The following is a 23,511-nucleotide window of genomic DNA, read 5'->3' as shown; positions in this document are numbered from 1 at the left end:
ACAGAATCTTGATATTTCATCAATCTTCAGCTTAATTTGGATTCAAAAACCTTACACTAAATAACACTGCTAAGATCTCTTCCACTCTAGGGTTAAAAGATTATACTATGAACAATGATATATTTACTCTGCCATCACAAAATTTTTTTAATAGTTTTTAATTTTGAAATTATAGTTTGGGGACTAAAAGTTTTAATTCAAATAGAATATTAGCGCTAGTAGGCTTTGAAGTAGATAGAAAAATATTTATGTCATGGCTTTTACTTTTGTGAACTTACAGTCTAGCAATGAAGATTTGACAAATAACTATGCAGTGGGTGTGATATGTAGTATTATATACAACCTAACAATAATTATATAGTGGTTATATTGCTGAGCTGCCATTGCTACTTATTTCCATGGTTCTGTGGTCTCTATGCTGCTTTACTCCACTGTGTATTACAGCTGCCATCTTTTTCATTCTGTGCAGTTCTTCTAGGATTCAACCCAAATCTCTAAAAAGCCTTCCTCTAATTATTTTTAGAATAATTTTTATTGATATCTTTTGTTTTTATGTCAATTATTTTTCCCAATGAATCCCTCTTCCTGTATTTCTTATTACAAAAAAAGGGGGGGGGAGCAATTCAGCAATGCTGACAATAAAAAAACCTTACATTTCTAGCTTCCATATCTATATTCCCCCACCTCTTTAAAATAAGAAAGGAAGTGTCTTCTTATTTCTCTTTTTGAGCTAAGCTTGACCATTATGATGATGTAACATTCAGTTCATATATAATCATATATAGAAATCTGGGAATCATCTGCATAGAGATGAATTGAATCCATTGGAGCTGATGATTTCACCACTTGAACTGGAGTTCTTTTTTTTAATTTTTTTTTTATTTTGAGTTTTACAATTTTTCCCCTAATCTTACTTCCCTCCCCCCACCCCCCCACAGAAGGCAATTTGCCAGTCTTTATACTGTTTCCATGGTATACATTGATCCAAATTGAATGTGATGAGAGAGAAATCATGTCCTTAAGGAAGAACCATTAAGTATACGAGATAGCAAGATCAGACAATAAGATATCAGGTTTTTTCCCTAAATTAAAGTCAATAGTCCTTGGTCTTTGTTTAAACTCCACAGTTCCTTCTGTGGATACAGATGGCATTCTCCATTGCAGAGAGCCCTGTCCCTGATTGTTACATTGATGGAATGAGTGAGTCCATCAGGGTTGATCATTGCCCCCACATTGCTGTTAGGGTGTACAGTATTTTTCTGATTCTGCTCATCTCACTCAGCATCGGGAACAGGAGTTCTTAGCCTGGGATTCCTGGTTGTTTTTTAACAACTATTATTTCAGTGTCATTGAGGAAGGTAGGTGGTACAGTGATCAGAGCTCAGGGTTTGTTGTCAGGAAGAACCCAAGTTCAAATCCAGTCTCATATACTTAATAGCTTCATGATCTTGGGCAAGTCACTTCACCTTAGTTTGCCTCAGTTTCCTTAACTATAAAATAGGGATAAAAAATAGCACTTGCCTCATAGGGTTGTTGTAAGTCTCAAATGAGATAATATTTGTAAAATGTTTAGCATAGAGCCTGACATAGTAGGCATTAGATAAATGCAAAGTATAATCATTATGGATAATATGATATGAATGAAGGTAACTGAGCAGTGATCAAACAGATCGGAGAGAGTGAAGAAATTGCAGTATCTTGAACCTAGGGATCAGAAGGTATCTAAGAGTAGAAAGTGAGATAAGTAAAATAATATTGCAGAATGGTCATGAACGATATGAAGTGGAAAAAAAAAGCCTTTAGATTTGGCAATTAAGTGCTCAGTGGTAACTTTGGAAAGATAAATTTCCATTGAGTGCTGGGTTTGGAAGCCAGATGCTGAAAGGAGAAAGGAAGGGTTAAAGTACTTAGTGTAAATAGCTTTCTTAGAGAACTTAGACAAGAAATGGATCAGAAATGTGGCATGATAAGTATTTAGAGATTGAATTAAATAAGAGCTTTTTTAAAATAACGGGGTTGACCAGGAGGTGTTTCTAGGCATCTTTGAAGGAGCCAGTAGATAAAGGAAAATTTTAACTTGCAAGAGTGGAACATAATAACAGGACTATCTGTGGAGAAGAGAGGGAATTAGATTAATAGTCATTAAATACTATGCATTAGATAGTATTGTGCTTGGCATACAAAGAAAGACAAAGGTCAATCTCTGCCCTTGTGGATCTCACAATCTGATGGGAGATGGGAGAGACAGTATGCAGAAAATTGGACTGACAAGCTATTCTTGGGTTAAATAAATCAGAGAAAAGACACTAGAATTAAGAGGAATTAGGAAAGTTTTTCTGTAGAAGGTGGGATCTTTGTTGGAATTCAGGGAAGACAGAAGTGAGGAGGTAGAACTGAGGAGGGAACCATTTTGGGTGTGGGACAAGCTAGAAAAAAATGCCTGGAGCCAAGAAGGAACAGCAAAGAAGCCATGTCATTTCCTCAAATAGTATGTGTCAGAGAGTAGGATATAAGACTGGAAAGGTGGAAGGCAATGAAGGTAATAAATAGGGAATGAAGAATTTTTAATACCAGAGGATTTTATATTTGATTCTACAGCTAATAGGGAGCTACTGGAATTTATTTGAGTAGTGAGAGATGACATGGTCAGACCTATATTTAGAAAGTAAGTAGAAGTAGAAGATGACCTGGAGTGAGGAGAGACTTGTGTCAAGCTGACTAATTAGCAGTCCTACATCATAGTGGTGGATGATACCAGAGAGAGAGAGAAGGGGTCATTTTCTAAAAATGTCTTAAAATATAAATTGCAGAATAGTTGCTGATCTTCATTGATTGAGGGAATTGCCTTTTCAGGAATTGCTTTTTCCATTGAAATCACTGGGTTAGATCAACCCTTCTGCACCCCCCCAAAAAAAAAACAAACCGTAGAAATTTTTCCTTCCAGTCTTTTTTTTTTACTTGTATCCATTGCTTTTTCTGTTTACAGGGACAAAACAGGAAAAGAATCTTTTTTCTTATTGATAATCTTTCAGATCTTTGAAAGCCATTATTTAACTTCTTTCCCAAATATCTTCTTTAAGATAAATTTTCCCAATTCCTTCATTTTATTCACAGATGGTAATTTTTTTCTTTCCTCTTAACCTTCATAATTGTCCCTTTATTTTTTTTTAACTTTCAGCAACTTGACCACAGAGACTGAATCCCTTCCAAAAATATGGCATTAGAACTGAACATGCTTCTTGAGGTATGGTCCGATATGACTGGATAGAGTAGCCCCAACAGGAAGGTGCTGGCATTAAGGAATGGAGAATAGTATTTAGAATCAAGTTAAAAAGGGTAGGAAGTACAAAAGCATAGAATGCCTTGAATGTCAGATTGAGTTCTTCTTGATAACCAGTTTATGATACTGGGCAAAAGGTGACATGATAATTCTGTTCATGAAAAAAAATGAATATAGCAGCATTCACAGGATGAATTGGCATGGGAAGGTGAGAAGAGAATGTAGGGAGAGGTTAAAGAGCACCTCCTAGGTGAATGCCATTAGAAACTGAATGAGGATCAATTCAGAAAAGATTTTTGAGGCAAAATTGATATAACTTGATGACAAGATATGGTTAATTTTGAAGAAAGAGAGCAGATAAATTTGATATCCAAGAAAGGAACCTACCAAAAAAACATCCCAGACAAACTTATGGCTTCAGATAACTATATTCACATTCCAAAATAAAAGCATAATGAAGTCACGCAGAGATCCTAATGCATGACTCAAATTTGACCTCTTATGAAGTGTAGTGGGATATAACTTCTGAAGAGACTTTGTTGTCTCTTGTTACAATATAGGATCTCTGTCCAATTAAATCCCATATTCTATAGGAAACCTTTCTCAGCCCCCCCCCCCTTTTTTTTTTTAAGTTTTTGCAAGGCAATGGGGTTAAGTGGCTTGCACAAGGCCACACAGCTAGGTAATTATTGTCTGAGGCTGGATTTGAACTCAGGTATTCCTGACTCCAGGGCTGGTGCTCTATCCACTGTGCTGCCCCTCAGCCCTTCTTAATTCTAGTGCTTTCCCTCCTTTAATTATTTCCCATTTATCCTGGAACATGACTTTTTATTTATAGTTGATTACTCCATAAAGGTAAGAACTTTGCCCTTTTTTTTGTATTTGTCTCATTGTAGGCTCTTAAATATTGATCGACAGACTGACTCTTTCCAGTACTTAGGAAGAATTTATGAAGTGTTTATTCTGTGTAGTAATTCACCATACTGGGTCTTGGCAAGGGTGGGATAGAAAGATATGGCAAGATTGTATGGAAGATAAAGGCAATATTTAACTATAGAACAGATTAAAATATAACAATTGTATCAGAAAAATGCAGAATGCTGTGAGTGTAGATGAGAAAACTCAAGTCTAGCTTGACTAGGGAAATTTTTCTTGAGGATTTGGGGGTGCACAACCAAGGACTAGGGAGGTTGTTGGCACTCTCTGAATTTAACTCCTTGGGCCAAATCTGATCAACCCTAATTACAACTTTTGTGTATATAAAGGTATGGAGACTAAGTGACATTTGAGGGAGATAGTATAAAATCTAATTTGGTGTAAAGTATATGAAGGGGAATGGGCAAGAAGCCTGCAGAGATATGTTTGAATTACATAGCATAAATTCTTGGCTGCCAGGCTAAAGCAGGACCGATATTAGAATGGATTCATAACAGTACATTTATGTTTTCCAACTAGTATTAGCCTTGGCAGAGATTTCTGGTGCTCCCCCCCCCCCAATAACTTTATTTTCATCAGCCTTTGTAGCCTATAAGCTCTTTAAGAGCAGGGATTTTTTGCCTCTCGTTAGCATAGTGCCTGGTACTTAAGAGAGGCTTAATAAATGTTTATTGACCTTTTTCTGAATATATTTCTGACAGAGGATACCTAGATAAGAATGCATTAAGAAAATAATCATTTAGCCTGATATTTTGGTTTTAGCCATTCTTTCATTGAGCTTCCCAGTGAATGTGTAAAGTAGCTGGTGAAGAAATGACTCCTCCGGGTTAAATAAGTTTGTTTAAGTCTACAAGACTAGTCAGTGGTATCATCAAGGCTGAAATCCTTTGTTTGAGCTCTTGGTCCAGTGTGTCTCAAGATTCAAGTGATGCCTATACCTATGCCTGTATATACTTGAAATGATTATGGTTTGGGTCATGTCTTGAAAAGTAATTGAGTACCTTTTTAGGTGACTATCTCAATATTTTCTCTTACAGTTCAAGATCTTAAAGGGCTTGGTTATGAGAAAGGAAAACCTGTTGGCCTTGTGGGGGTGACAGAGCTCTCTGATGCCCAGAAGAAGCAGCTGAAGGAACAGCAGGAGGTAAGCCTGGAAGTGGATCTGAGAAACTTTCCACTGCACATGTAGAGTAATAACAGTATTAGTTGACATTTCCTTTGTACTACAGGGTTTGTAAAATCTTTGACCATGTAGTACCTCAGTTGGATTTTTCTCTAATTATAAATCCACAGCTGTGGTTCTTTGTCCATCACTGGACAAAGTAATATCCTAGGCAGAAAAACCCTAGTCTTCCTTGAGGTACAGTCTGGACCAAGTGTGTTAAAACAAGGGTGGTAGGCTACAGCTCCCTGGGAGCTCTGATCAGTGGGGGCTCCTTTTGCCCTTGAGGTAATCAGATTCAGTGCCTTTAGGAAGAGCAGCTACTAAATGTTCTGGCCTTGATTTTCATAACTCTATAGGGCAGCCAGAACCAGGATTATTGTCTCTAGTTACAAATAAGGAAATGAAGGTTTGGAGTTGAAAGATGATTTACCTAGCTCTTGAAAACTAAAATTGAGGTTCCAGCTGATAAGCAGCAAAGAAACTGTCATTCTCTGCATTAGGACCAAAGTGGGGATCTTGGTGTCTCTACTTCAATTCCAGGGTGATGATGGCTAGATAGGTTATGACTGCCTCATAACAGTGATGATAGTAGCCTGTTGGAGGATGTTATTAATTTCTTATTTTCTCTGATTATTCTCTCTCTCTCTCTCTCTCTCTCTCTCTCTCTCTCTCTCTCTCTCTCTCTCTGTTTTTCTGTCTCTGTCAGGGCTGAAAATAATTTTTTCTGAATGGGAAATAATCATACTTTTTTTTATCAATTCAGCAGTTTTATTAATGATCTGGATCAAGACATAGTATACTTGTCAAATTTGTGGATAACATGCAATTGGGAGAAGTGGCTACTATTTTGGATAATAGGATCATCATCCTAAAAAAGAAAAATAATCACTCTTAATCACTATTATGAAACACTGAATGCCTTTAGAAATTAGCTCTTGTTGCATATTTGATGAGAATTCTTAATAATTTCCAATTAGCCTGGCAAGTAATGGGACTTTATTTATCATTGGCACCTACTGGAACCTAATGCTATCTCCCCCCAGATGCAGCAGATGTATGACATGATTATGAAGCACAAGCGGGCCATGCAGGACATGCAGCTTATGTGGGAGAAGGCAGTCCAGCAACACCAGCATGATTATGATAGTGATGAAGAAGTTGACAATGAGCTAGGCACGTGGGAGCACCAGCTGCGGCGCATGGAGATGGACAAAACACGAGGTAGGCTGATGAGCACAGAGATGGGTTTGGCCTCAGTCCCATCTTCATGGTTAGGTTCACTTAGGTTTTGATCTAGGCACAAAGAAACTGGTAATGTTGAAGGTTTGGTTACAATTTGGGAGTGTTTGTTCTGAAGAAAAGATTCAAAGTGATCTGATCATTTTTTCAAGTATCTGGGGGTTGTCATGAGGTAGAGAGAGAGAGAGAGAGAAGGTGTATTCTACTTAGTCCCGAGGAACTGGTGTGTGAAAATTATAAGGATGCTTATTTCAGCTCGGTCTAGGAGAAGTACTTTCTAATTAGGACAGTACAGGAACAAAAAGGACTGCCTCATAACATAGTAAACTCTGATGCTGAAGGTCTTGAGGCTAGGTCATCACTTACAGAGGATATTATTGTGGAGATTAATACATCAGGCAGGAGATTGAACTCCAAAACATCCACTTGTCCTTCTAATTTGAGATTCCTTTACTGAAATATCTGTTTCAAGATCTGTAAGAGGAGAATGTAGTACACAAGCTTTTTACAACCAAGCAGTGACTGTCAATATCAGTACAAGATGTGTTCCTGCTTCCCTGACTTTAAATAGATTTTCTGTAGAACAGATAGGATTGGTAGGCATGGTTACTTCCTTAATATGAGATAGGTATACTGCCTCTCAGAGGTCTTAATTCTGCAATCCAAAATAGGCTTATGGAATGAAGTCGAGAGTAGGGAGCAAGGAAAGGAGATAATGGAAAGGGCTTTCTGTGTAGGTGAAAGTGACAAAGTAAAGTGCAAAAATCAATATCAAATGAGACAGTGAAACTGGTGGGCCAGAGTGGGGTGGCATTGTTTAAAGGGGAAGTAAAGTCACAGAAGGAAGTCAAAAGCTCTAGGTTGGTTTCAGTCATAATGTGAGGTGAACCACATTAAAGAATTAATTTGTTTGATTTAATGACTTCACAGGTACATGTGAATTTTATTTTAATTTTTTTAATTATATAAGTATTTTATTTGTTTTTCCAACTACATACAATGGTAGTTATTACCAGTCTTTTTTTTGGCAAGATTTTGAGTTTTATAATTTTTCTCCCTCCCTTCCTTCCCTACCCCTGAAAGAAAGTAGTCTGATAATAGGCTTTACGTTTTCAATCATGCTAAACATAAATCTAAATCGAACGTGTTATGAAAAACAATCAAATCCAAAAGGAAGAAAGAAAACATTAGAGATAGCAAATTTACATAATACATATGACAACTTTTAAAAATTGAAGATAATAAGCTTTGGTCTTCATTTAAATTCCACATTTGGGGGCAGCTAGGTGGTGCAGTAGAAAGAATACTGGCCCTGGAGTCAGGAGAACATGAGTTTAAATCCAGACTCACCTAGCTGTGTGACCTTGGGCAAGTCACTTAACCCTATTGCCTTGCACAAACCAAAACTAAAAGAAACTCCTCCTCTGGATTTGGATGGTATTTTTCCATCACAAGTCCCTTAAAAATGTCTTTGATTATTGTACTGCTGAAATGAATAAGTTCATCACAGTTGATCATTACCCCATGTTGTTGTTAGTGTATATAATGTTCTAGTTCTGCTCATTTCATTCAGCATCAGTTCATGTGCTTGTGAATTTTGAGCTAGGTCATGCATATCCTGGCTCCTCCTCCTAGTCTTACCTGGACTTCATTCAGCTGGAGGTCTCCCATTGATCCCATTACAGAGATTGGGAGGGCTGTGCCTTTTTGTGATCCCTTGTGATTCTGACCATCAGAAGTATAAAGTAGGCATTAATAAGTTAGCTTTCCACATGTTATTTGGGAACCAGTCAACCTTTTAAAGTGTTGCTGGTTTTGAGGCCCAGACTAAAAATGTCCAGGAAAGGGGATCCCAGCTCAGAGAAGAAAGATGAAGGAAGCTTGTAGATAGAATCTTATTTTAAGGAGCTCAAGAGTACACCCAAGTTAAGATACTCTCAGAGTTGGAGAGAATTTCAAAGATCACCTACTACTCAAACCTAATCTAACTGAAACAGGAATCTTTTTTTAAGTTTTTTGCAAGGCAGTGAGGTTTAAGTGACTTGCCCAAGGCCATACAGCTAGGTAATTAAGTGTCTCGAGGCCCGATGTGAACTCGGTACTCCTGACTCCAGGGCCGATGCTCTATCCACTGTGCCACCTAGTTGCCCCATCAGGAATCTTTCTACAGCATCACTAATATGTTTTCATCCAGGCTCTCCTTGAAAACTTTTATTTTTTTATTTTTAGGGGTTTTTTTTTTAGTTTTTTTTTGGCAAGGCAGTGGTGGTTTAAGTGACTTGCCCAAAGTCACACAGGTAATTATTAAGTGTTTGAAGCCAGATTTGAACTCAGGTCCTCCTCACTCCAGGGCTGATGCTCTATCCACTGGGACACCTAGCTGCTCCTGAAAACTTCTTGAGATGAAGAGTTGGGGAGAAAATGCTTACTACTTCCCATTTCATTTTAGAACAGCTCTTACCCTTAGGAATTTTTTTTTTTAATATTCAGTGCTATAAGCATAACTGAATAAAATGGAAATCCATTGTTTTTTATGGAAAGAATTTTGGGAGTTGAAATAATATTTGTCTCATCAGTGTAAGAAACTTCCTTTATTAATTCAGATTAGCTTTGAAATTTAGAGTCTTCCATAGTTGCCTGGAGCAGTGAGAGGGTAAAAGTGTCTTGCCTAGGGTCACATAGTATGAGAGGTTGCATTTGAACCTAAATCTATGTGATTCCTTTTTTTATCCACTATATCTTGATATCTTTATTTAAGGAAGACAGCTATTTGAAATATTTTGCATATGTTAAGAAAATAATGTTTGAGTTACATTTGCAAACACTAACAAATTGGTAAGAAGTATTATGTAAGGAGATGATATGAGAGGAAAATATAACTGGTTCTGGAAAGGATAAATACTTCTGTAGTGACAGTATTTGAATGCAACATAATAAGGTTTAAAAGGCAACAAATGAAGTAGAAAGCACCCCAGACTAGGAGTTTTAAGATATGGTTTGTGCCTAAACTGTGACTTTAAGTTCATTCTGTTGAGTCTTTATTTTCTTCTGTAAAATAGGTATATTGGGTGGCTGTGGCTCGGTGGATAGAGCACCAGCCCTGGAGTCAGGAGTACCTGAGTTCAAATCTGGCCTCGGACACTTAATAATTACCTAGCTGTGTGGCCTTGGGCAAGCCACTTAACCCCATTGCCTTGTTAAAAATAGGTATATTAATATTTCTCCTGTCTGTTCCATAGGATCTTTTTTTTTTATTAGGTTTTTGCAAGGCAAATGGGGTTAAGTGGCTTGCCCAAGGCCACACAGCTAGGTAATTATTAAGTGTCCGAGACCGGATTTGAACCAGGTACTCCTGACTCCAGGGCTGGTGCTTTATCCACTGCGCCACCCAGCTGCCCTCCATAGGAACTTTATGAAGAGAGAGCTTGCTACACTGTAAAGCACAATTGGATTCCCCAAACCTTGAACACAAATGGGTGTGAGCACAATCACCACAAGCACTGGGGATACAAAGACAAAACCACAACTGCCCTTGTTTTCAAGAAGCATATGTTTCTGGGGGTTGGGGAAACACACACTCTTTAGATGATCAAGTAATCACAGTAGAATTATGAGTCCATTAAATTGCTTCATAGTTATTCATGCCCAGGTAAATGGAACTCTTCAAAGCATTGGCTATGTAAAAGACCACCCAAATTATTTATTTAAACCAGGAGAGGGCAGTAGTTCACACATTAATTTCCTAGAAACATAAGCAGCAGAGTTGAAAGTCATCTCTTTATGTTTCATGGTCTATGGTACCAGCAAAGTTTGGGTTTTTTCACCTGATAGCATTTCATATTTATCTCCCTTCTGAGTCTTAACTTATTTTATTGCCTTCACTGAACCAAAAAGATTTTTGTTTAAAATTGTTGTCATTCTGCCTCCACAGCATCTCTGAATGCATGTTGCCTTCTTTCTCCTTACTGTACCCATTCTAGTTCTAGCTTTGCCTCCTCTTGCCCAGACTGTTGCAGTAGTCTCTTGCTTGGTCTGCTTATGTCTATTTGCTCCCCTCCTTCCCTTCCAGTCCATTCTTCATAAGAACTACCAAAGTTATCTTTCTGCAGGTCTGATCTGGCTACATTCTACTTATCAAATCCCAAGATCTCCCAGTTACCTCCAAGATCAGATATAATCTTTTCTGACTTTTCAAGCTCTTCATTTCCTCATCCCATCCCACCAATCTTATTGCATACTGCAACTCTTCATCCATCACCTTGTCCACTCAGTTAATTTTCAGGCTAGTCCTCACAGGGATATCTCCCATCTCTGGGCCTTTTCTCTTATCATCTCCCTTATCATTTCCCTTTTGTGAAATGATCCTTCTCAGATCCCTGTTCCTTCAAGCTTAAGCTCCTGCTCAGCTGCTAGAAGCTTCCCCCCCCTCCAAGGTTACCTTAAGTTTTTTTGTTGTCCCCACTATTAGAATATAAGATCTTTGAAAGAAGGAATTGATTTGTCTGTCTTTATCTTCCCAGTGTTTGGCACCGTTAAATGACTATTAGTCACTGAATAAATGCTTACTGCTTATATCTGGTTTAATTAGAGGCAGTTGGGTGGCTTAGTAGATCAAGCCTCTAGACCTAGAGTCAGAATTTCCAGAAGTCTAACCTTTCAGTCAGAAAGAACTGAGTTCAGATCAACTAGGTGTAACTTACTCTTTCAGCAACACAATGATCCAAGACAGTTTCGTTTTTTTGTTTTTTTGGCAAGGCAGTGGGGGGTTAAGTGACTTGCCCAAGGTCACACAGCTAGGTGATTATTAAGTGTCTGAATCTGAATTTGAACTCAGGTCCTCCTGACTCCAGGGCTGGTACTAGCCACACCCAAGACAGTTTCAAAGAACTCATGATGAAAAGTGCTTTCTACCTCCAGAGAAAGAATGGATGGAGTTCTGAATAGAGATTGAAGCACACAATTCTTCACTTTATTTTTTGGATATTTTTCTTTGAATCTGTGTTTTCTTTCACTATATGACTAATATGGTTATATGTTTTTCCCTGATTCGACATGTATAACCTACGTCAAATTGCTTACTATCTCATGGAGGAGGGAGATGAGGGAGGGAAAATTTGGAACTCAAAATTTAAAAAAAATTTCATGTTAAAAATTCTTTGCATGTATTTGAGGGAATAGATTTTTAGAGAAAAAAAAGAAAGATTTGAGTTCAAATTCAGCCTCAGTCACTTACTAGTTCTATAATGTTGGATAACACAGTTAACCTTTGTTTGCCTCATTTTCTTCATTTATATATTGGAATCATCATAGCACCTACCTCCCAGAGTTTTAAGAATAAAATGAGATACTAATTGCAAACTTTAAGGCACTATGGAGATACTAGCTAGTGAATAGGATGTGATAGGTGTTCATTAAGAGTCACTTTTACAAATTCTGTACCAGAAGAATAATTTTGAGTACTTGAAGGAACCTTAGAGATCATCTGGTCTAACTTTACTTATTTTATAAATGATAAATAATAGCTTAGCCTTTCTATAAACCCACTATTTTTGGCAGAACAATTTACATGTGTAAACCTATTTGATCCTTAAAATAACCATACTTTTACCACAGGATAGATTCTGTTATTATCCCCAGAAACTGAGATGAAGAGATGTTAAATGACTTGATCACATAGCTACTAAATGTCTGTAGCAATATTTTGCCCTTGGGACTTCCTGACCCCAGCATTTTTATTAGTTGGCAACCTAGTTGATTTTCTTTTCCTAATTGGGCTGGGAATGTTCTCAACTTTTCCTATATCTTTGTATAGAATGGGCAGAGCAGTTGACTAAAATGGGCAGAGGAAAGCACTTCATTGGTGATTTCTTGCCCCCCGATGAGTTGGAGAAGTTTATGGAAACGTTCAAGGCATTAAAGGTAAGGGGAAAAGAGAATTAAATCAACTTCTGGTATCAAGAGGGCATTTTTGTTCAGTGATCTTTTACAGGTCTCAGAGGTTGCAAAGTGTCTTTAATACATGGTCTCGTTTGAGTTTTGGACCTTGCTAGAGGCAAGCCACACTGACCAGAGCCACATCTTGGCCTTGTTTTCCTCAGCAACCCCATCACTAACCATCTGGGGCCAGTTCTCCAGTTCTTTCTTCAGGATGAGCAGCGCTTCTCTCTCAGAGTGCTCCCTCTTAGGACAACACAAGAATAGGAAACTCCCCTTTTCCTAGTTATGAGTAGATTGATCCGGAGGAAGATAGATTTATACTATTGGGCAATTAAAGGAGGGATCCCAGACACTGTAAGAGGGGAGTTTCCATTTCCAGATGAACACAGAAGCCTTGCTCTTTAAGAATGACCTTCTGAAAGACGATAAAAGCTGATCAGTCAAATCTTAAAAGACCCTGTTAGGAGATTGAACCCCAGGTTCAGTGTGAAGACAGTTGCTCATGAGTGGACTTCACACTTACTCCTCTCAGTCTCTTCAGATTCTTGACTGGTGCCTGGTGGGCAGAGTTTCAGTAAACTTTGCTTGCCAATTGACTTTTTTTTTTGCAAGGCAGTGGGGTTAAGGGGCTTGCCCAAGGCAATACAGTTAAGTAATTATTAAGTGTCTGAGGCCAGATTTGAACTCAGGTACTCCTGACTCCAGGGCCAGTGCTCTATCTACTGCACCACCTAGCCCCTTGCCAATCGACTTTTAAAACCCTAGGGAATTTTTTCTTTTTTCACATAGAACTACCTGGAGTTGTTGACAAGCAGCCAGCATATATTTGTCAAGTTCAATGGAAAACTGATCCCTACTTGAACCCATTAGTACATGCAGTTTGAACAAAGAGCAGAATGTTAAGACTTTTGGTCTTCTTGTTAAGAGTGCCAGAGAAAGACTTGGGTCTTTTAACATCTGGAAAAAAGGTAATAGCTAGTACCCTTTTGCTCTGGAGTGGTATCTATAACTGAAAATATACCTCCTAGCAATAAGCAAATAGAATTTAAGTTGTAGTTATGGAATCATTTCTCAGGGCCACTGGAAAGTGAACTTAAAAAGGGGAACCACACAACACTTTCTTCAGTAGCTTAAAATAACTTGTAAATGAACTTATAGACTCAGGCTGTCAAAATAAGAAGGAATAATAATGGATAATCTTAATTCAGGTACTTCATTTTAGAAATGAGAAAATCCTAACTCTTAACAGAAGAAGGGAAGTACCCTTGCTGAATGTCTAAAAGCAATCTAGGACCAAACTCAAACTCTGGCTTCTAGGCCAGGCAAGGATTTGTCTTACATATTAACCAGTAAGATCTATCACTTCTGCAGGAGGGTCGTGAACCAGACTATTCAGAGTACAAAGAATTCAAGTTGACTGTGGAGAACATTGGCTACCAGATGTTGGTGAAGATGGGCTGGAAGGAGGGTGAAGGCCTTGGCTCAGAAGGGCAAGGGATCAAAAATCCTGTTAACAAGTAAGTAAGTAGTTTAGTCACACTCCATAAATGACTGGTATAATCTCACTTAGTACTTCAGAACTGCTGTTTTTCCCAGTGTACCCATCCCCTACTCAGTACTAGCTCATCACATATTTGTCAGCAGTCACCCTACGTAAGGCACTGGACTCTGATCTGCAGGTAATGCTGAAGCTCACTTCTTTTTCTGAAGAAGTTAAAATGTATGAGACAGGAATACACAGGGATGCATAAGGCTATATGGATGATACACAGGTGATACCCAAAGATACATCATTGAAACACCTGTAATACACAGACCCATAGGTGATAAATAGGCTATTCCCAGGATAAACATAGTGATAGACCGGTAATAGATATACAGGTGTCAAGCCTACAAATGATGAGTGCATGAGACCAGAAAAGTACTGGATGGTCAGGCCCAGAAATATCTGAATTGGAACTGTTTCACTTCCAACTGGGAGTCTCTGAAAAGGCTTTATGGGGAAATGACGGTGTTTGTACTGGGCCTTAAAGGCCTTGAAATAAACATGGCCACTTTTCTGTAATGGAACAGGAAGAAGTAGCAACATAGAGAATTTAACTTACAGGTGCGAGTATATATGTCCTTTTCTTGACCTTTTTAAAAAGAGTTTTTAATATTTTTGCCATGAGTTTTGAAATTGATTGCCCATATGATTTTTGCTGGAAGACACCTTATAGATCACCCAGTCTAACCTCTTTACATTATAGATAAGGAACTGAGAGGGTAACTTGCTTGCAGTCCCATGGCAAGTTTATGCCAAAAAAGGGACTTGGTCTTCGGACTTCGATCCACACCATATTCTAGTATCCTATGTTGCCTTTGTTTCTCTAGCTTGCTACTATAACTACCTTGTAGAGGAGGGAGCTGAATCAGAACTTCCTTTCCCTTGTCATCCACCTCCCTTTCCCTAGAGCAAAAGAAGAGAAGAGGCTGTTCTCCAGAAACCTGAAAGAGGGACTTGGGAGGATAGAGGGATGTCCTCATTTGCTTTTCCTGATGTTAGAGGTGGAGCAGACTGTGGCAGAGATCACAGGATCCTGCTTTGCTGACCCCTTTGAGCCCCTCAACTCCCAGGCCTTGACCCAATCTCAGGAGACTGTTTTTAGCGCAGGCTTCCTGGCCTTCCTCTGGGCCCAGACCTTGGATCTTTTGATCTGTAAAGCCCCTTGAGTTTTGGAGAACCCGATCCTTGCTTTATGCCAGGAATTGTGCAAAGGGATGGGGATCCCAAGACAGGTAGACCCAGTCCCTACCAAGAAATATGAACAAACCAATATTTGTGAAAGATAGTGTATAATTCTAGGGAGCTTTGTAACAACTTCCTAAACTGCTAATAGTCTTTCCCTCTTTGGTTTTCTTTATGTCTATGTTGTATTTTTCCAGTAGAAAATAATGTCCTTCATGTCAGATACTGTTTCATTTGTGCCTCTGTATCCCTGGTACTTGGAAATAGTACCTTGCGTAGAGCGTTTGGAGCTGGGCTTGTGGAGGGGAGCTCTGGATCTGTAATTTCCTAGTATGAGCAACTCCTTTCCTTTGATGAACATGAGCAGCTTGTCTGAGCTGCCTGGTTCATTGGGAAGTTAGATGGCTTGTCCACAGTCCCACAGGATTTTCCATATAATAGGTTCTTACTAAATGTTGTTTGAATTGAATTGAATTAAGTGCAGCAGGGAAGGAGTTTCCCTCATTCCACTCATTCATATCCAAGATTTCCTCTGAGCTAAGAAAAAACTCTGTTCTTCTGGAATGGTATTTTCCAAATGTGCATTGGCTTTGATCAGCCAGGTTGTGTATTCAGCCATTGTTGCCTGTTCTCCACTGTATGGGTTTCTTTCTAGGGGTACAACGGCAGTGGATGGAGCTGGATTTGGCATTGACCGACCTGCTGAGCTCTCTAAAGAAGATGATGAGTACGAGGCATTCCGTAAAAGAATGATGTTGGCCTATAGATTCCGACCTAACCCATTGGTATGGTGATTTATTTTTAGACAAAACAGATCCTTCTCTCTGGGTACTCTTCCATGCCTCCTTAATGCATCAGGTTGTATAGAGCTTTACCTTTCAATACCCTGGTCAGGCGGATTCCCATTTTTCAACTGAACAAATTGAGACTGAGGGAATCTGTGCCATAGGCACAGAGTTGTAAGCATTAGCAAGGGTGCTAACCTAATTTTTTTGATTCTGGTATTCTTTCTATAGAAGGCTACCCCTAAAATTGACTATTAGAGAATATTTTCATATCTACCCTGTGTGGGGTGATTGTGAGGTTTATATGTGATATGATGTATGTATGTATAATGCATGCAAAAAATGCTTTTAAAAATACAAAAAATATTTTTTAAAAGATTGTTTTTCAAGAAGCCAAATCATAGTCATTTGTGAAATATGCATATACCCTCCTGCTGGAAGGTCTCCTTTTTTCTTCTCTCCTTTTCAAACTATGGTTCAGTTACTCAGAATAGAACATGATGGACAGCTTTCTTTGACGTTATTTTTAACAGCTGAGTTTGATTTAGTTGACATCCAGATAAACTAAGTATTAACACATTTTCCCCCATATAAAAGGAACTGCAGTTGGTCTGGAAGAGAGCTCATCAAGCTTTGTTCTAAATGTGAATTTCCCATGGGTTGAAGCACACATCTCTGTTTGACTCTTGCTCTGGGATGCATTTTGCAGGGTGGGGAGAAAGCAGGATGTTGCCTTCTTCTTCCCCTCAGTTCTTTTCATTTATTTCATAGTTGTGGTTTACTGGCTAATTCTGGGTGATTCTATCTGTAAATATTAATACTTTTTTCTTTTTTTCCCCACAGAACAATCCCAGAAGACCTTACTACTGAGTATTTTTCCCCAAAAAAGTATTTTGAGTACAAAATGTAATTTACTGTGAAATGTTACAGAACTGCATTATTCCCAACCCCATATCCTGTATTTTTTTTCTTTGTTGCAAATATTGTAAAATGTATTAAAAAATCACAGTCCTCTCCTTCACCCAGAACAGTGTGGTAGCACCGACAGTTGGGCACCCAAACCCAACATACAACTCCTTTTTGACAGCATCTTTGTGAAGGTGGCGGTGTCACAGAGGAGTAAAGAGAAAGGGTTAAGATGGAAACTTCCAAAAGATCTTTCCCAAGGGGAAACACCAAAGAATTCATCAAGAATCTTATAATGTTCTTTTGAGGGATACCTCCTTAAGCAGCGATAAAGAATGGTTTGATTACAAACATAGAAAGTCCAAGATGGATTGGAATTTAGAATATATAACATGGAAAGTTGCTGAGACCTAAGACAACTAATCTCTCTCACTTTCTAGATTAAAAACAAAAACCAAATCAACTCCTGAGGTTCAGAAAATGAGCCTGATATTATCCAGCAGTTTAATGGCAGAGTTAGAACTAGAACCCCAGATTCTTTATTATTATATCCTCAACTGCACTTATAAATAGCAGGTTTATCTTGAGGGAGTTGTCCTCACACTAGGAGAAAACAAACTTAGTCTCATTTCCCAACCTAAATCCAGTTTTTATTTCTCTTAATCTAGGGTCCTGATCAACAACTTGGACCTTGCCTGCTCCTAATTCTTGGGGGCATCTGAGGAATAGCCCAACACCTTCCCTTGAGTCTGTGAACAAAGAGGAGGCTTTATGCCTCCAAGAAGCCCTGGAGAGTGCATCCTTATTTTCCTATGAATTCTGTGAATATGGGGTCACATGCAATTTCCTTCATGACTCTGTGAGAGGCTCCTTTCAGTGACCAACTTGCCAAGTGAAGGATAGCTCAGTTTCCCTGAACAGGAAAATGTTCTATGCCTTATACTTACACAAGGGGCTTAATTAGCTTCCTTTCTATAGTTTATTTAGTTTATACCTTCTTTCCTGCCTTCACAATCCAGATGTTCCTCTAACTCAGAGCACTTGAATATTCTTGGTCTCCAGTTATAGCCTCTTGAATTACTATTTTCTGTGTGGTAAGGTTTTTCCAAATTGCTATGGTGCTTGTCTTACTGGGGAATTTGTGGTTTCTTTATAGTTCACAACTGAACCTGGCCCTTTGCTAAAAGCAACATGTTGTATATCTTAAGCGAAAGACTTTTCCCAGTATTTGTCCTGAGAGTTCAGTCCAGTCCACTTGGGATCAATTGGTTTGCTTTATAGCTTCTCCTTTTTTTCATAAAAGGACTAGATAGGCTGCAAAGTCTTATTCATTTCTCCTAGTCTACTTTCCCAGATGCCTTATTGCTCTTACCTTCTGTGCTCCAAAATCCTTTCCAAGAGAGTATCATTTCTACTTTGGGGACTTAATCCCAAAATTCACTGAGCCTTAGATTACTCTTTAAAGTCAGTGATATATGTCAGGTCCTTTAAGCAGGGCCCTGGGTCTTTTCTTGAACTTTTCTACTAAGAGGTATCTTGGTATATTCAATCATCATTTCCATTTTCTATCTCACAAGTGTTTGTCGAATTTTTGCCTGCTTTCAAGTCTTTCCCATTTTAGAATCAATTAGCAAGCATTTATTAGGCACCTACTATAGGCTAAGTATGGTGCTGGGCTTTGGGGAGATAAAGACAAAAGTAAAACATCTCTTACCCTCTGGGAGCTTACAGTTCATCAGGAGAAAACTACTTGTACACATGGTAGGTGGGGTGGGGGGGAAGAGGGAAGGCAAGATGGGGAGACATTAAAGAACTTGGATTGAGTTTTGAAGGAAATGAGATTCTAAGAATCTATAAATAGGTAGGTTGGTGCTAGGTTGTGAAAGGGTTAAGGTTCATTTTCTAAAAGGTAGCCTGGACATAGGGACCAGTTTCTCTAGTTGCTTATTTTACAAATGAAGAAACTGAGGCCAAAATAGAACTCTTAATTCCAGGGCTAGATTAGAAGCCTGGTGGCCCAGGCTGCTTTCCTGGTAATCTGTATCTGACTGCTCCCACCTCCAGGTTGATTAGTGCCCTGTGAATAGGAAAGAGATTCTGAAACTTGCTTGTGGGTGTTCTAGAATTTCCCTGCCTCTCAAAATTGAGGAGACTCAGAGCCTATTGAACCCAACCTGTACCTGATGAACAAGGTACAACTAATTCTACTTTTCGATATCTCTTAACCTGTTAGAAAATGTTATTTTCTATCAAGCCAGAATCTGCCTGTGTCTTCTCTCTGCTGTGACTAGTTTTGGCCTTTGGATCCAAGCAGAACTCCTTGCTGTCTTCCAAGGCTCAGGTCTTCAGATACTTGGTGATAAGGAACCATCAATATAATTTTTCTCTGCCAAGCTAATACCACTTGTTATACCTGAACCCCATAATGATGACCAGATTTCTATTCCTGCCCCATCCTCTTTACTCTTCTGGGTACTCTAGGTTGTGTGTGTCCTACCTAAAAGGAGCCCATGGATATCATAGATGTGGATTGCACAATTAAGAGCTATTTATCAAGCATCTTGTGTAAATTTTGCTGGGTGCTGGAAATAGTCTCAAAAATGAAACATTCCTTTGCCCTCCAAAATTTACTTTGTATAGGAGGAGAGCTGAGGACAGTGTGACTACCACTACCCTTATTTTGGGAACAAGACCTCCCTAATACATCCGGAATTTTTAAACCCCTTCCCTTTCACCCTAGCTTAAGCCCTGCATAAGCACTATAGTTATCTATGTCCTCATATCCCTTCTTGTTATCGCTAGATGATTGTTGTGCTTAGGGATCATGTCTTACTCTCGTCTATCTTCCCTTGTGTCCAGCACAGGGCCCCCTGAACATAGTAGGAATATGTGTTGAGTTGAACTTTGGTGTCACCCTTTTTGGGAAAAAAAAAACTGTTGGTTTCATCTGAGGTCCTAAAGCAATGATCATATGATGTGAGACTCATTGGGTGTGGGAAGGGGACAGAATGGGAGAGGAAAAAGACCAGAGCAGTAGAGGGCCTTTGGGGGTGCTCTTTAAATCATGGCCCACAGGTCACTTTATTTGTCTACAAAGAGGTGAATGTCTGATGGCATGTTGTTAACTCTTTCCTTATTCTGTCTTTGAAGTGAAAACATTTCCAGGATAAGACCCCAAGATTTCCACAATTTCTACTACGTGGTACAGTAAAGCACTGGTTTGGGCAAAGAGTGCCTGGGTCCCAAGTGCTAGTTCCATCACTACCTTGGGAAAGCCTCATTCAGTTTTTTCATCTGTGAAGTAAGGATGATAATCCCCAGCTTGCCTTCTTCATAGGGTATTGTGCAAATCAGTGAGGTCCTGGTTATCCAAGTGCTTTTTAAAGTTTTAAGCTCTGTATTCATATGAAATTCTTACCAATAATCACCATACTGATGTTCTTGGATAAGTTAGTCATGGTTCTGGTAACCTTTGAACTGTCAGAATAATAAATATCTTGCTTTTTCTTTCTTTCCTCTCTATAAGAGGCTTCCATCTCTACCTAGAGTGTGCCAAATTGGCACTGCCTTGGAAGCCACTTAGTATTTCATGACCTTCACTTTGTCAACTACAGCATCAGCTAAGTGCATACTGCTTTTTTCTTTCAGTGCTGAGGAACAAAGATGAAAAATAAGTTCATTTTCAGGGGAGCTTACAATCTAGAGTTAAGGCATGCGTGCCCTACTTAAATATAAGTACAGAGAGTGATATGAATACATAAGAAGTCTGAGCCAAAGGACTTGGAAAAATGTATTGTTAATTCTTTTTTTCTTTTAAACATCATTTTCAAATATTCTTCCCCTCTCCCACCTTAAACCATTCTTTTTGATGAGGAAAAAAGGTTGGGCAAGCAGTTTAGCAGAATGTACAAACAAATCAGTTGAATATGGCAGTATATGCAATGTTCCACAGCTTGAATCCCCTAAGCTCTGTGGAAAAAGGGAGGGAGGCCTTTTCTCATTGTTTCTTCAGGAACAAGCTTGGTCCTATATAAAGTTCGTTTTCAATTTTTTGTTCATTTTACTTATATTGTAATTGTGTATGTTACTTTCCTTTTTGTGCTTGCCTCATTTTGCATCAGTTCATGTAAGTATTCCCATGCTACCCTGAATTCTTCCTAGTCATCATTTCCTAAGGCACAGTAATATTCCCATTATATTTATGTCAGAGAGGTAGCATGGTATAGTAAATCTTGGTTCTAGTTTTTGCCTCTGACACATATCAGCTATATAATTCAACCTTTCAGTACTCTAGGCAACTTTTTAAAATTATTAATTGTAGATGAGGTGCCTATCTGTATTGTTAGAGGGTTTTAGCTCATGGAGGTTTCTTAAAGCAATGAATGACAGGTTTAGTCCCTCTCATATCAAATCAGTTAAGTACTTAATACTCACTGTGGGCATCAGGAGTAAAAAAAGAAAGACAAGAACAGTCCTTGCCTTCAAGTCACATTCTAATGCGAAGACATGTACATAGATTGATATATTGTAGATAAGTAACAAGATGACCTCCTTGACATAGATGCCTAGTAGTGATACCTCTGGGACAAAGGTTATGGACATTTTAGCTACTTAGTTTGCTAGTATAATCTGATATTGCTTTCCAGAATGGTTGGACCAATTATTAACTGTACCAGCAGTGTATATTAATCGAACATTGATTAAGCTCTTAAACCGGATACTGTAATAATTTATGGGCTTTCAAATAAAGGCGAAAACTCTGCCCTCAAGGAAGTTCATTCTAATGGGAGAAACAATGTGTAAATAAAACAGCCCCTTTAATGTTGCCTATTCCCATCTTTTGTGATACTTGCTAATTGTGGTGTGAGGGGGAATCTCAAGAGTTGTTTTGATTTGCATGTTTCATTCAATAGAAATTATCTTTTTTTTTTTGTGATTGCCCATATCAGAAGGGATAATTTTTAACTCAGGGTGGAGGATTCATGCTGTAATTAGTACCTGAAGTGCGCCTTAAAAGGAAAGACTCTCAACAGATAACACATACAAATACAACAGAGAGAAAAATTTCTGTTCTCTACATGATGATGGTGAGGGGTGATGTGCATAAATGCACAGGTGTGGAAAAGGGCAGAGTGAAATTGAGATGAAAGAGTACAGTTTGGCTGGCATGTGAACAGGATGGTAAATCGGGAAAGATGAGTTGGAGTCTGAAGGGGAAAGGTGTGTTAAAGATTAGCTTAAGGAATTTGTTTTATTCCAAGAAGATAGGGAGCTATTGAAGATTCTTGAAAAAAAATTGATCTACAGTCTACACATTAAGATCACAGATTTAGGCCTGGAAAGGTCCTTGAGTTCCGAAACTAGTCCCTTCATTTTAGAGATGAGGAAAAATTCCCAAAGAGAAGAAGTGATTTATCCCTGGGTACAATAGATGTCTGCAGAGGCAGGATTTGAGACTTAGGACAACAAATCTAGTACCTTCTACAACTGTAAAATGCGTATGATATTGGCAAAGGATGACTGGCTAAGGGAGAAATTAGCTAGCTCAGTGGAACATTTATTAAGCACTTGGTATGAGCCAACCACAAGTGAGTCCCTGCCCTCAAGAGTTATTCTAATGGAAGACCCAGAGAAATAGAATAGTCAAAGTAAGGTGATGGGTGTCTGAACCAGGTTGGTGACTGATTGCTGAGGAAGGAGTCTATAATGTATTGAATGGTTTTAAAAAATTATTTTATCTAACAAATTCCTTCAGTTCTGAATGTGGGCAACAAATTATTGAGAAGGGACCCAGATGTCTCCCCAGATTGGTAAAGCAATTCATGACCCAATCCTCTTGTATTCCAGATGAGAAATGGGCTCAGATCAAAAAAAAAAAAAAGGCCAGAAGGGTACCTCCTGCATAGAGCTATGGCCCCTGAAGGGTCCCCTCTCTTAGATGTGAAAAAGTTTAGGGGAGTTCACCTTTAATCATTCCTGAGTTAACCAGGATCTATGCTTTCCCACTGCACTGAATTGCTTATCTGTGGACATCAGGAACTTGGAATCTGCCCTCTTTTGGTCAGAGGACCTCTGGGTGGGGAGTGAGCACTTGAGGGGGCCCTTTTGGCACCCTGGTCAAAGCTCAGGTTGCCCCACCCTAATGAAGTCTGTTGATATCAGAGCCAGGACTAGAACCTCAGCCTCCTGTCTACCAGTTTAGTTCTTTTTCCATCAAGCCATACTTCATACTTGTTCAAGGGACAACTGAAAATTCCTAGTCCTTTTAAAACCAGATTTCTGTAAACCACGAATGCAAGAGAAAGAAGAAACTTTGAAGCTGTTAATTAGGAACTGCAGGCACAATATGGCCTAGGAAAAAGTGGATTTAAAGGTCCTCTAGTTGACCTCTGGGTGAAAGACCTTAGATTTTTTCGGATGATCAACTCAGTGGAAAAAATCAGATGGTGTAGACTCCCTTTTTGTCATTTAGGAAAATCCACCTGGTCTGCCAAGAGCACTGTTTTCGTAAAAATTTCACTCCAAGATTTAGTAA

The 23,511-nt window shown here is 38.8% G+C and overlaps 1 protein-coding gene across 1 annotated transcript in view; it reads left to right on the top strand.

Annotated features, from left to right (window-relative positions):
* The window catches only part of SUGP1 (SURP and G-patch domain containing 1), a 46,412-nt gene extending 24,611 nt beyond the window's left edge, over positions 1 to 21,801 (top strand). Inside the window, exons 9-14 of the mRNA XM_074204202.1 lie at positions 5,254 to 5,360; positions 6,425 to 6,602; positions 12,433 to 12,539; positions 13,929 to 14,074; positions 15,941 to 16,070; positions 16,914 to 21,801. Of these exons, the coding sequence (XP_074060303.1) occupies positions 5,254 to 5,360; positions 6,425 to 6,602; positions 12,433 to 12,539; positions 13,929 to 14,074; positions 15,941 to 16,070; positions 16,914 to 16,940 (695 nt within the window). The 3' untranslated portion in view covers positions 16,941 to 21,801. The remainder of the gene's footprint in view (positions 1 to 5,253; positions 5,361 to 6,424; positions 6,603 to 12,432; positions 12,540 to 13,928; positions 14,075 to 15,940; positions 16,071 to 16,913) is intronic.
* The last annotated feature ends 1,710 nt before the right edge of the window (positions 21,802 to 23,511 follow it).

The sequence above is a fragment of the Macrotis lagotis genome, chromosome X (assembly GCF_037893015.1).
Source record: "Macrotis lagotis isolate mMagLag1 chromosome X, bilby.v1.9.chrom.fasta, whole genome shotgun sequence".
NCBI lineage: Eukaryota > Metazoa > Chordata > Mammalia > Peramelemorphia > Peramelidae > Macrotis > Macrotis lagotis.
The sequence above is the reverse complement of the archived record's forward strand: the minus strand, read 5'-3'. Positions and strand labels throughout refer to the sequence as shown.